Source organism: Zeugodacus cucurbitae, chromosome 3 (assembly GCF_028554725.1).
Source record: "Zeugodacus cucurbitae isolate PBARC_wt_2022May chromosome 3, idZeuCucr1.2, whole genome shotgun sequence".
NCBI lineage: Eukaryota > Metazoa > Arthropoda > Insecta > Diptera > Tephritidae > Zeugodacus > Zeugodacus cucurbitae.
In genome coordinates, this window is record NC_071668.1 from 17,157,022 (window position 1) to 17,171,483 (window position 14,462).

Genomic DNA, 14,462 nt, shown 5'->3' on the forward strand with positions numbered 1-14,462 from the left:
TAGACAAAAGAACACTCACTCACTGTCCTTGCACATACATATTTTTCGAACATAATCTAATTTTAATGAATGATATGTCTAACATGATTCCTTGATATCTTTAAAGTATCTACTATCTCTATAACCTTCAGTTAATGAGCATCCACATAGATTTTCTTCGGTGTTTTCGTGCGTAACTACCACTTTAGGAGGCCATTGGGTTCGATTTTTTGCTTTTTCTGACTCAGAGTACAATCCACATTCATCAATCCCATCGTTTTTGATATCAGCAGTATTTCTATCAACGAAAATGAACAAAATTCCAAAACATTTGCCCCTCAAAATGCTATATCTCACGATATATACTACGTTATCTTTCTATGCTGACATTCTTACAGATTTCGGGTTCTGGCTACATTACAACGACTTGAATATAAAAATCCCAACAAATATTGCTTACGAAAAAATTCTTTTGCTCTCCACGTGAAAATCAACGTCACAGATCCTTCTGTAGTGGCGTTCTTAACGCGTTTTCGGAGCTCTCAAAAATCTGTATCGAGTTTTGTTAGGTTATAATAATTACCGTATAGTTTACGAAAACTAATTCGAATAAATTTCATCGAGAGAAAATTGTATCACTTTACATAGAGCACTAAAATATTCGGAAACTGTCCGATATCGATATCTCTCTATATCAATTATTGTCTGGCTTAGGATTTGGTAGATTGATATTTTAAATATTTTAGGTCGGCGCAGTATACATAGTGTCAGCATGGTTAATAATGAACCGGTTTAAGTAATGATTAATTCCTGTAAATTGTATGGACTACAAACAAAAGATATTTTTTGGAAGATTTCAGTTCTGTTAGAATGTGGCCTTCTTCATCTGGTTTTTCCATGAGAGCGGTTTGTGATAACAATGAAATTCTTTACTCCTGCGAAAGTTCATTCGATGCCATTATGTATGGAACTCGATTTCTTTTGCATGGCCATCACGGGCACGCTTCCAGAAGTCCAAACGCTGTACCCAATTTTCGACGGTTTTCAAGCATAAATCGGCAGATACTGCTGTAATTTCACGGTCGATATTCGTACGAAGTTCATCATTCGTCGCTGGCTTCTTGGCATAGACCATAGACTTGACGTAGCCCCACAGGAAATAGTTTAACGGCGTCAAATCGAAGGACCTAGGCGGCCTATTGACTGGGTCATTTCGTGAGATAACACTTGGTTTTCAATAAATCGATTGTGACTTTCGCTGTATGGCTTGTTGTTCATATCATCCAATTAGCGATTTCCATTCACAATAACGTGCCGGTTTTGATCATCACGAAAGAAGTACGACCCAATGACGCTGCCGGACCATAAACCGCACCAAACCGTAATTTTTTCGGGATGCAATGGTGACTCATGGATTACGTATGGATTGCTGACTGACGAATAACAATATTTTGCTTATTGATGAAGCCATTCAGCCAGAAATGAGAATCATCGCTGAAGATGATTTTGCGATGAAAATCAGAATTTTTTTCAAGTTGTTGCTCAGCCCAATTCACGAACATACGACGATTCTGTTGGTCAAGCGGTTTCAGCTCTTGCGTCAATTTTATCTTCTAAGGATGTTGGCCAAGATCGCTTCACAAAATTTGCCACAACGGCTTCACAGAGATGCCCAATGGTTGAGAACGACATGTGAGAGACTAATTTGGGTCTTCCTCAATTGATGCGCTAGCGGCAGCAATATTCGCGACACTACGGGCACTTCTTTGTTTCACTGTCTCACGGGCATTTTATACTGTGCCTGTGGATTCAAATTTTTCCACTAGACACTCCATTGTTGATCTGACCAGACAATTATGGCGACCATAAATTGGACATAGCTCTCTTAAAGTTGAGACCACTGACACCGAATTTCGGACTCGTTGTTGGATCGTATATCTTGCCATGATTAAATGGCAATCCTTACTGTAAAGAAATTGCAAAAGAACGGGAAAAACATGGCGTTGTATGCTGTCCCTATCGGTCTACTTTTCACCCAAAAGATTCCCAGTAACTTATAAGGCATTTTTATAAATCTTTAAATATATTATTTTGTAGGCAAGTACCGACTATAAATTTTGCAATTTGTTACTACATTAAACAACAGTGAAACCATTTCACGCACCCCCTATAGAGGCACCTATCATTTCATAGGCAATCAATTTTCAAATATCATAAATTAAAGAGTGTATTAATATTTTTTTGGCAAAGCACACAAATTTGCGCGCACTTATCGTGGTCCACACACGCGCCCGGAAATGTGTCGTAAACGCTGTGAAAGTGCTTAATAAAAGCCAAAGCGGGGAGCCGTGTAAAATAGGAGGCATAATGATACTAATATACGAGTATAGTACGAGGCGTTCAATGCCCTTTCACATAAATATGTATGCGTATGTGTGTGACAAAAAAAACAAAGCGTTGAGTGGAAAATTCGCAATAAATTGAACTGCAATAATAAGTCGATAATTTATGACACCACAAGGGTAACCGAAAGCACAATTTGCACGACGAAGCGCGTTTTTCCCAACTCTTATGTGTGTGATTGTGCATTTCTTTAACCTCTATTCCATGTATGTAAGTGCAATTGGATGCTGGCAGCATATTCCCGTGGGCCTCTAACGGCAGTAGTCGTTGCAACAGCGTGATAAGCTTTAAACCAACGGCGGGAGAGAGGTGTTTATGGCGTGGAAATTGTTATCTCATACATTTCATATGCGATGATATTGATTTCTGTGTGTGTGTTACATTGTGAGTGGAATGACCTCAGAGTTAATCAGTTCAATCCCTTGTGTTACTACTTCAAGGCTTTTAAAGGGAACGATGTTACTAAACAGTTGTGCAAAGTCACTCGTAAGATCTCCAGAAAAAGAAAGTTATAAGTAGGAGGTTCTTCAAAACCGAATCGACAGACCCATACAAATGTCGGCTTATAAAGTTCTGCTCATTTAAGCCTAAAAAAAGTTGATCAGATGCTCATCATGACTTTGATGAAGAATCCCTAACACCTCTGTCATCTAACTCCTATCTAATATTTACTACCGTTTCCAAGAAGTACCTTGGAATACTGATTAGATCTGCGGAATGTTCCTTGAAAGGACGCATATCAACCATTAAAAAGTGTATTGTTCTATAGTTAGAAGGGTTATAATCTAAAATCTTGATAGCGGAATGGACGTTCTAGAGAAAATGAGGCTAAGTTCTAAATCCTCCAAATTTTACCAAAATACAAAATAGATTCTCATGGTCCTGAATAAATGATTCGTCCTTCTTTTTTGGGCTTAAAATATGGTATAGCCTTCCTTCTGGCAATAGTAATATAATGAAAGGGATCATAGCCTGTTTCGAGGAAGTTCGAGGTTACTAGAATGTGTATTCCAGCGAAAAAGTTTTAATCTTTAAATTCTAATTGAGAGCTTAGTTACGAGGAAGTTCGATGTTACTAGAATGTGTATTCCAGCGAAAAAGTCTTAATCTTTAAATTCTAATTGAGAGCATAATTGAATGTGTATGAATAGCACTTAAATTCATTAAAAACTGAAATACCTCAGAAAGTTCGTTTATTCTATTTGATTTAGAAAACCTTCTCTAGTCCCATCTCTTATTCGACATAGGCTGGATATATTTCATACTTGTATTTAATGAAAAGGCAATTTTATGTTAGTGATCTTAATTGATTGAGTGTGAATAGCATTTAATTCAATTAGTGATGTATTTGACTGAGAAAGTTCGCTTATTCTACTTGTATTACGAAAACTAGTGAGGTTTTTCGATTTATTATATGGCCAGACTGAATATTTGCATATTTTTTTAAATAAGAAAATTAATTTAATGCATGGAAGCTTAATTGAATGAGTGTGGACAGCACTTAATTGTCTCAGAAAATTCGCTGATTTCAACTAGAATTAAAAAGAGTTGATTTTATAATTTCAAATATTTCATTTATAATATTACCAAAACCTCTAGCGTCTGATTTATTTTATGACCTAAATTGAGTGTCTTCAATATTTTTATTCAAAAATTATATATTATTACAAAACTTTAATGGTTTTCTTCGAATGGAAAAACAAATAAAATTCAGCTGATGAATTCTAATTGTGTGACAGCTTAATTGAATGTGTGTGAATAGCACTTGACTAAATTAAGAACTTAATTATCTCAATTAAATTACCAACTCATCTAAAATTTGTAATTCCAGATTTATTAAGCCTAACTTTTAATAAGGGTATGAGTAAATGTGTTCAGATTCCATGACAAATGAATCTTTTTGGCGCTTTCTTACTTTCTGAGTTTAAATTTTTGCGTAAGTAATTTGTTTTCAGTAACTGTGTCAGTCGGGGGTCACATATGTACTGCAAGTATGTTTAATATCACACCCACTACACATATTTTGGCTACACTTTCTTCGCAAGCCCCTTAAGACGTGGTCTGTGGTCTCTTTAATTTCGGTTTTTTTTCTCAATTTTTCTGTACCATATTTCTGCCGTTTTGATCTGCGGCTGTGCTTCTTTCTCGCTTTCATTTGCATTTGAATTTTTGTGAAAAATTAACGAGCCATGGCGAAAGAGATGAAATTCAAAGTAGTGTATATTTAACTATTTTGTAATTGTAGGATTTTTTTGTTTTTCAAAAATGTTTTTTTTTTGTTTGTAAGCTTATTAATGACTTTCTACAAATGTGTGGTGCATAACGTGCTGTGTTGTTGCCAGTGCTTTTCAATTAAAATCACAGCACTCCAGTGAGCATTACGAAAGATGTTACCAGCAAGCGTTTTAATTTTTTTTAATTTTTTTTTCGTTTTTTTAGTTTTTTTTCTACTGTGTGGTTGTTGTTGTTTTGGAATTTTTAGTTTTGTTTAAAGTCAGATAATTAAAGCAGTAATGTTTGTATTCGCATGCTATTTTGTCTCCACACACACACTCACTGCTTTGCTGGTAAATAGGTGACTCCAAAGCGTGTTGCTAATGTTGTTGTACAAACATATCATCAAGCTGGCACACCAACCATCCATATGCATTTATGCAGATGCGCAGTTGCCACCCGGCTCGATGGTACTTAGACTTTTTAATTAGCGTGGTAATTATAACTGCCACCATGACAAAAGAGTGCGAATAATTTTATTTTTATTTATTTGTATTTATATTTATGCGGATAGCTATAGTGGAGTGAGTGATTAAATAACTACACCATGTACATATGCCTTAAGTCTCATGCGATGGATTGCGGCATGTTGCGAAAAAGAGGCGTGTTTTTGTGTGTGTGTGTATATATGTGTGCTGCGTGACAAAAATGTTGTATTTAAATGTGATACAAAATAAATTCAGATATTATATGTAACTACATGGATATATCACATAATATTATATGCTTATAGTCTTACTTAATGCAAGCACTCGGTATGGAAGAATACTTTGGATTATGACATGGGCTAACAGCGTTTTAAGGGGTTAGGAGTAGTCAAGTCTTCTTTGGAGAAGACCCGTTAAAATAGGATCGACACACACCATCTCTTTGTCGACTTTAAAGCTGCTTTCGACAGCACGAAAGGGAGCTGCCTTTATGCCGCGATGTCTGAATTTGGTATCCCCGCAAAACTAATACGGCTGTGTAAGCTGACGTTGAGCAACACCAAAAGCTCCGTCAGGATCGGGAAGGACCTCTCCGAGCCGTTCGATACCAGACGAGGTTTCAGACAAGGTGACTCACTCTCGTGTGATTTCTTTAATCTGATACTGGAGAAAAGAATACGAGCTGCAGAGCTAAATAGGGAAGGTACAATCTTCTATAAGAGTGTACAGCTACTGGAGTACGCCGATGATATCGATATCATTGGAAACAACACCCACACCGTTAGTTCTGCTTTTTCCAGACTGGATAAGGAAGCGAAGTGTATGCGTCTGGTGGTGAACGAGGACAAGACGAAATATCTCCTGTCGTCAAACAAACAGTCAGCGCATTCGCGTCTTGGCTCCCACGTCACTGTTGACAGTCATAACTTTGAAGTTGTAGACAATTTCGTATACCTGGGAACCAGCATTAACATCAATAACAATGTCAGCCTGGAAATCCAACGCAGAATCACTCTTGCCAACAGGTGCTACTATGGTCTAAGTAGGCAATTGAAAAGTAAAGTACTCTCTCGACGAACAAAAACCAAACTCTACAAGTCTCTCATCATTCCCGTCCTACTTTATCCGATGAGACGGCACTAGGAGTTTTCGAGAGAAAGGTTTTGCGGAAGATTTATGGTCCCTTAAACATTGGCAACGGCGAATACCGCAGACGATGGAACGATGAGCTGTATGTGTTATTCGACGACATAGACATAGTCCAGCGGCTAGGTCATGTTGTTCGAATGGATGAAAGTGCTCCAGCTCTGAAAGTATTCGATGCAGTACCCGCTGGTGGAAGCCGAGGAAGAGGGAGACCACCACTGCGTTGGAAGGACCAGGTGGAGAGGGACCTGGCTTCGCTTGGTATAACCAATTGACGCCAAACTGCCAGAAGGAGGGATACGTCGCGCGCTGTTTTGGACTCGGCTATAACCGCGTAAGCGGTTTCTACGCCAGTCAAGAAGAAGAAGTAGTTAAGATTATCAAAAAAAAATCATTTTTTTTTTGCATTTTCGTTAAGTGTATGAAATATCTTAAAAACACTCTCTGAAAATATGAAGTTAATCCGATAATTGCTTTTCGAGTTATTCAAATCTAAAACGCTAGTGTGAAACTTTAAATGAGTTCTTCCTAAAAACCATGTTTTTTGTACTGGTGACAACAGTAACTCGAAAACCGCTCAGTAGATTTTAATGATCTTTATACAGCTTTTGGAACACATAATTATCCTGGGCCGTATCGAGGCTTTTGCTTTTTTCAAAAATTTCGATTTTTTAGACCAATTAACTGTCGATATTTAACGAAAATCTAGAAAAAAATTCCTGAGGCTACCATTTTGTTAATTTTTTAAAAAGGAAAAAACTTAATTTTTCTTGTCCGATGGATTTTAGATGAATCGATAAGTCGATATCAGACTAGGCAAAAAATGTTGCTTTGACAATGCTCGAACCAACGAACTATAATTTTTAAGGCCTCAGGTACTGAACATGAGAACCTCAGCGCCAATAGCTGAATTTTTTTTACCGAAAATGTCGATCAAACTCTGAGTTGTTTTAATGAAACTCAAAGAGTTTCTTTTTCTGATTATAGTATGTCCTGGTTTTCAATTAATTAATAAATGCGGTCAATACTTCTTCTCACCACCATACATCTATTATAATGATTTTCAAACATCCGGTAGGCTTAATACCATACATAAAATCATAACGTAACCTTACTTTTTATTTATTATTAAATATTGAAGCCAAAAATTTTACAGGCTGCTTCTAAATCCTGGCAATTGAAAATTTATAAGACCAAACAGACCACTAATTGAACAATTAAGAGATTTCATCACACTAAAGATTTACAAAATTTTATTTTCTTTTAATTTTGAAATACAGTTCGTTCTTTATTTAGAAAATATCAGCCAATTACAGCAAGTGCATATAGTTTTAAATTTCAAAGAATTCAAAAAGCATTAATATCATAGCACATTTTTTTTAAATTTCAGTGTTCTTCGGAAAAATTCGTAAAATTAGTTAATTTTTCGTTGCAATAAAGTGTTGTAACTCATGCGTGACATTTCTGCATTTAACACTTAATTGAATTTAACTTAGCCAATAATTAATTAATTACAGATTAGTAAATTGATTGTTTTTGATTGATTGATTTTATAGCACAAAACATACTCTTAGAATTCAAGTTTTATATATTGATAAAGCTTTTAATATATTTTTTTTTATAATTTGTATTATTTTAAATAAAAAATGGTATTTATAATGGTACCCTGAGGACTTGTAAAAAAATGTTTGCAATTTTATTATAAAAGAAATAAAAGAAGGCTTGTGACTGAAATAATTATTTAGTTCCCTTTATGAAATTGTCAAGTAATACTCCAATTTTTTCTGTAAAAATTATTAATTATTAAATTAAATTATGTAATTAAGGAAAAATTAGTTAATTTACTCAATTAAGAAACATGTCAGAAAACTTTATACGGACAAAATCGAATTTGATAAAGAATTAATATTCTCGTACTTGTTATATGGCTTCAAAATAGTCTGACTCCCATTTTAGGCAGTATTTCATTCTTGACACAACATCGAAACGTCTTGGCTCTCACTCTTTTAAACATTCCGGAGTACTAAATTAGTCATCTTACATCAGATTTATTATGGTGTCAAAGCATTTTGTCGCTTTATGAAAGTCTATTTCGTGTACACTCATTGATATATTAGAATATTGATTGACATTAACCGTGAACGAACCATAGTGAATCAATCCCAAAAACCTAACCAAAATTTAATACAAACTACTACAAAACTACTTTTTCTGAGGCCGAATTTCAACAGTTGTTTTCGTGACAATTCGAAGTTTGGTGTATCATTATTTTTGAGAGCCATAAGTCAATTTTCCGTGAAACTTTTCATTCATAAATAAATACAGTTGAACTTTCCAAACTCGAATCACCATAATTCACATAAAAACTTCAAATTAGAGGGACTTCGAATTATTGAAGTTTCCATTAAAACAATTTTTCAAAAATCTGTAAAATATAGATTTATGGAAGAAAGAAAATTTTTATGAAATTGGTCTTCTATTGCCAATTGAAGGTTTCGAGTTCGTGTTATAGTAGTTAGACATTCTAAGTTCAAAGTCGAATGCATATTATCCATATAGATGACTATATATTGTATTTAACCGTTAGTAATGGCGATATCTTAAGAAATTGTTGCTAATAAAGTGAAATCGTTCAATATCTTTCTTCAAGCACTTTCTTCCTTTCAAGCATACATACATACATTTCTCTTAGTCCTTTTATTTTTAAAGTATGTATTATTAGTAGTAAAATTTACTTCGAAAAGAAAAAAGTGAGAGTTCTTACTTCGAAACTATTATTCTTAGTTTCACTAATATTTTCAAGCCATTTGAATAACTTAATTTAATTCAATTTACATTCAATTATACTACGCATCATCGATGCACCACCTTTCTTCAATCAAATCAAATCAAAAGCACTCAACTGTCCGCTATTCGAATTAACGGTTTAATTGAAAGCAATCGTCACTTTAATGCACTTACTCTTTCTCTCTTTCTCTCAAAGATATTCACTTTTTAATGGCAATTTAAAAGTACCACTGTTGTGCCACACAAAATTGTGTCAATTACTTTGTAAACGAATTAGTGGCACTTGCACAAATTAAAAATAGTTAGATATCTCTTATATATTTCCACAATTTTATGCTCACTTCAATATACACTTTCGACTGGCTCTACTATAGCTGGTTCGGTTGTTTTGCACGCGGCGTAGATTACGGCTAGGATAACTGTGTCGCTTTAAGCCACATTCTGGCCAGAACATTTGTATTTATAGGCGAGAAGTCAACGCTGTCTACAGAGAGACGAACGACAATGGCAACAACAACAATAATGCCAAAAACAATAGCAGTGGCGACAGTGACGACAGCGCTGGGCTGAGCTAATGGACGCAACAAAGAGGTGGCAGAGCCGAAAGGAGGGCGTGTTAGCAACGCGCTCGGTTTGGTTCGGTGGTCGGTTGGTCCTTCGGTCGCTCGGTTACTACATATGTACGTTGAGTGAAGAAGTGGCGTGCAACGAAAGGATAGGCGAAGCATGGCGACGTTGCCCCACAAAACACAACACTTTCACGTACGTAAAATTGATTTCGCTTTCGCCATAAACAACGTTTCTTCGGAGTGTATGGGTGTGTTGGTTAACATGTCCTCTACAGCTAGTGTAAACATAAAATAGCAACAAAAGCGCCATTGATAATGGCGACAAGCAGACAAAGCGCAAATCGGTGTTGGCAGCAAAGGACATGAAGAAGCAGCAGCAGCAGCCATAACGGTAGTGTAAAATAACAGCAACCGAGCAGAAGAGTCAGTGCGCAGCAGCAGCAGCAACATTTATAATATTATTCTGCAGAAAAGCCATGTGATGTGGCAAGTAGTATGGGTAGTAGTAAAAAAAAGTTGTCAATTCGCCAGCGAATGTTGGTCGAAACCACAATGGAAACAAGCTGGCTGTAGAATCACAATAAAACAACAACAACAAGCAATATTCAATATGAATTACAGCAAATTTGTTGTGTACTGCTTATGTTTGTGTTGTTGTTGTTGTTGTTGTTGTTCGCTGCTGTTTTGTTCTTGATTTCCGCTACGGGGCTGCCAGTCTATGGTAGTGTTCAGACAGAGCAACTTTTGTTTCTCATCATGCCGATAATGACTCTCTCGCTCACTCCCTCTCTCTTTCTTTTTATATATCTCTCCCTCTCTCTTCGTCTCTTTCACTCTCTTCCTCTGTTTCTCTCTCTTCCTCTATTTCTCTCTCTTCCCCTCTCTGGCAAATGGCGAAGTTTTCTGTTTTCGTCAATGTTTTTACTCTGTTGTATATTGTTTACATTTTTTTATATAATCCTCCGATAAAAATGACTGTTCCGATTTGCCATTATGCTTTTTTAATTTTATACAATTTTCGGTGGAGACATATCTAAACTCGTACACGGTATATGGACAATCTACGTGCCTCATTGTCTTTTCTATCAACTTTAGTATGGTGTGTAGAAAACCTATGTAAGTGTCTGGTCTCCATTCTCGAATCTAAAAAATTTTGCAATACAATTGAAGCTTTGAAAATAATCCTAATTACCTTCGCTATGTCTTTAATTTGCTTGACCTGTACTGGAGTGTGTACAGTGTGGTTCTCATCCATTACGCCCACACAAATATGCTTTATGTTAGCCAAATATCCTTGTAGAAACCAAAGAAAAGACCTTGGATGATATAAAATATCATCCTTGAAACTATTTTCTTTAATTAGTTTAGTCTCGATGAATGTAAGTTTATTGATTTCATCCATATCATGCCTAGAAAACAAATGGTTTATGTACAACATTAACAATAATTCATTCTTCAATATATATTGGTTGGCAAATATCTCCTTCCGCTTTTTGCTTTTTATTCAACGCTTTATAAAAAGAGTTACGGTGATCGGCTTTTGTTCAAATATGCGACATTTCGTTCGATAATCTATTTCCATCTAGACGGCAATTTCTAATACCCCCCTCGTAGAAGCCCTCCTCCTTATTTGCAAAGAACTCGGACAACCACTTTTCACAAACTTCTTTTGAGTTCAACTTTACACTACCAAGGGCCTTCGCCATGGACAGGGACCAATGGTAATCACTTGGCGCTATGTCCGGGCTATGTGGTGGATGCGATAAAACCTCCCATCCGTGCTTCCGTAGCTTCTGACGAGTCATCAACGAAGTGTGTGGTCTGGCGTTGTCCTGGTGGAACACTACACCCTTCCTGTTGCCCAATTCTGGATGCTTCTGGCCGATCGCCTGTTTCAAGCGGTCCAGTTGTTCGCAGTAGATGGTAGAATTAGGCGTCTGTCCATATGGAAGCAGCTCATAGTGGATGATTCCCTTCCAATACCACCAAACACACTACAAAACCTTTCTGGCCGTCAATGCCGGCTTGGCCACTCTTTGGGACGATTCACCGGCCATCGACCACGGAGGCGTTGATTCCAGAAAGTTTTTTTGGCGTCAAATCATGCGTCTTCCAAACATCAAGCTTTTTTGTGTATCCAGCCTTCTACAGATGGTTTAAAATAGTTTGGTAAATAACTCCCATCTCCTGGGCGATGTCTCGAGAAGCCACAAGCCGGTCTAACTCGATGTTTTCCATGATTTGATCGATATTCGTCGTCACAGGTCTTCCGCCGGCTGACTGATCCATGGTGTCGTTTCCACCCGCTCCGAATCGTCGAAAACATTCCTCCGCAGTCCGAAGTGATAGAGTATCATCCCCCAAACACCATTAATCTCACGGAACTTTTCTCTAGCGGATTTGTCTTAGCGCGAATTTCAGCGTTAGTGAACTCCATGTTTACACGTCTATAACTGTTGAACGCAATATCTAAACCAATCATACACAGTGTCGTTTTGTAAGTTATTATGTCAAGTCCTTTCAAAGATGTATAGTATTGCCAGATGCGAACTCTGTAGCGCTTTATATAGAGCCGCGAAATTCAAATGACAAAAAAGCGGAAAGGTATCTCCCTTGTCAACCTAATATTAGGTATTTACTCAAGGCCTGGTGGTTCAGTGGTAATGAGTAATTATTATATTTCGTTACTTACGTGTTTATAATCTTATGATCCGATTTAACGCCGCCAATTTTTGCTGAGTAGATTAGATGGAAATCTTTCATTACAGTTTTGAAGATGCCATAAACTAAGTCATTAACAGGAGTGTCAGTCGTAGTATCCGAATCGGTATTATCTAAAAAAATATTAAATTTAAATTTACTATATTCGCCATAAGCACAATACATTGGATACTGGAAGTATACTAGCAGCCCTATTCTGTGCACTTTACAAATTCAACAAATTTCTAATTTGTAAAAAATTGAAATTTATCAAGCATTTCGTATTCTGTGTCTAAAATAAAAAGCTTTTTTCTTTATAAGTTGTTAAGAAGTAAAATGCTCTTGACAAATAAAATATCTCGCTGTGGATAGTTGTGAAAGTGAATTTGTAGCAATGGAGATATTTTACTTTTGTCGTTATTTCTATACAAAGAGGAAAAATATGAACATGTTGATTGCTCGCGGTATTGAGCCGTTTTTATATTAAGAAGTTTATTTTTCCCTTTTTTATATAAAAAAATTAAGATAATGAGGGTAACTTTGAGGACATTGTTTTCTCTGTATTACATACGATTACAGCTTCAGCTTTTTGCCAATAATGAACAAAGATTTCGTAGTCCCCAAAAACTTTTCTGAAGCTAAACATAACTACCAACTAAATCAAAATTGCATTCCAAATAGTTTTAAATATATTGTGAAGGACATATGTACATATGTATATGTATTATATTATATAGTATTCAATGGCTTTGCGGGGGAGCAAAAGATTAGGGGGGATATGGGATGGAAAAGCGAATAGCCTCTGCCATCCGATTATCAATTAACCTCATTTACGCGTGACACTCCCTGTTTGGTTAGTGAGGCTAACGAGGCTCTGGCGACCGAGTAAAGGCGGTATAACCTTATCATCTATATAGAGTAAATGGGGTTGTAAAACCAAACCAAATACTTTGCATCAGGTCCGGGACGCTTCAGTCGATATCTCGACATCAGAACCGGATAGATAGGCTGATAACCGGTCAATCGTAAACCAAACTTATTAATGAAGCTACAATGATGAAGGCTCGGTTAAAACAAACACTCATACAAATAACGACTTTATGTATGAAAAATAGGGCCAGATTCGGAGCATGGAATATTTGCGCACTCTCAGAAACTCACGTCTAGACCAAGAGCAAATGATTTATTCTGAAATTGAAGTTAAATTACCAACTATTTTGCAACAAAAATTGAAATGCATGTGAAAACGTACTTTATAGAATAATTCAAATAAATTTTTCAATTCATTTCAATATAATTGGACAGAAATCAGCTGTTTCTGTTTATATTATTTTGTTTCCCACACGTGTGGGGAAAAGCTATGCGTACTCAAGCTTTTTATTTTATCAAAACTGTCACAGAATACCAAAAAATTTTTTACTTGATAAAAATTTGAAAAAAAATTCAATTTTTTTGTTATTTTGTCAAGTCCACAGAATAGGGCTGTAGGTCTACATCTAGATCAGCGCAATCTAATCCCAAATCTCTGCCAACTTCAAATAAAGTACTTTAATACATTTCAATACCCACCAGGAAAACATAATTGCCAAAATGTACGCTGATATTTTCACGCTCGTTGTAGGTCCAAACTTCATCACGCATATGAAATACACCACAATATTTCGTAACGTAAAACGTTACATAATTATATTTATTGATTATGAGACCATGCGGTATATACATAATGTCTGTAAGTATTCCACGTTGACATAGAAACACTTTAACTTTGTTTTTCGATTGTGTTTGCCATTTTTCTGTCGCCGCATTCTTATGCGGTTGCAGAACATTTTCATCGGCTTCCATTACGTATTTCTCCACTTTATTGAGCACAAAATTGGCCTCACTATTATGCCTATCAATGGTTTTGTGTAATTCCTTTAGATTATATGATGTTGCTTTCGGCTCTTTAAAGAATGGCAAATGTACTTCATCGCTAAAATTATCATTGCTCAAGCAAGAATAAAGTGCATGGATTTTAGGTGGTACCAGTGAGACAGCATGCTGATTTTGAACCATTATTGTACTTAGGTCCACTCGCATTATAATCCTATAGTCCAGACTTGTAGTAGTGGAAGCCATTGGTAAATATTTTCTTCGATTTTTGTTGCCGTTTGATGTCTGTATCCGTTACGTAATT

At 36.1% G+C, this 14,462-nt stretch overlaps 2 protein-coding genes across 5 annotated transcripts in view; both read right to left on the reverse strand.

Moving 5' to 3' along the window:
- LOC128919707 (uncharacterized) overlaps window positions 1-9,835 on the reverse strand; it is a 35,933-nt gene extending 26,098 nt beyond the window's left edge. For 2 of the 4 annotated variants that reach the window (XM_054227329.1, XM_054227327.1), the window contains exon 1: window positions 9,192-9,835. The gene's annotated coding sequence lies outside the window, so the exon portion shown is untranslated. The remainder of the gene's footprint in view (window positions 1-9,191) is intronic. The other 2 variants (XM_054227328.1, XM_054227330.1) reach the window with 2 other exon arrangements.
- A 2,464-nt stretch (window positions 9,836-12,299) lies between these two features.
- Window positions 12,300-14,457, reverse strand: LOC128920437 (uncharacterized). Its single transcript, XM_054227666.1, has 2 exons — window positions 13,856-14,457; window positions 12,300-12,420 (listed from the first exon to the last, which is right to left on the reverse strand). Exons 1-2 carry the CDS (start codon window positions 14,402-14,404, stop codon window positions 12,373-12,375), a joined length of 597 nt encoding a protein of 198 aa, XP_054083641.1. The 5' UTR covers window positions 14,405-14,457; the 3' UTR covers window positions 12,300-12,372.
- Window positions 14,458-14,462: the final 5 nt, after the last annotated feature.

Coding starts and splice junctions, on each gene's coding strand:
- LOC128920437 (XM_054227666.1), bottom strand. CDS start 14,404: ATGGCTTCCACTACTACAAGTCTGGACTATAGGATTATAATGCGAGTG. Junction 12,421..13,855: donor TTGGCAATTATGTTTTCCTG/GTGGGTATTGAA, acceptor ATATTTTTTTAG/ATAATACCGATTCGGATACT.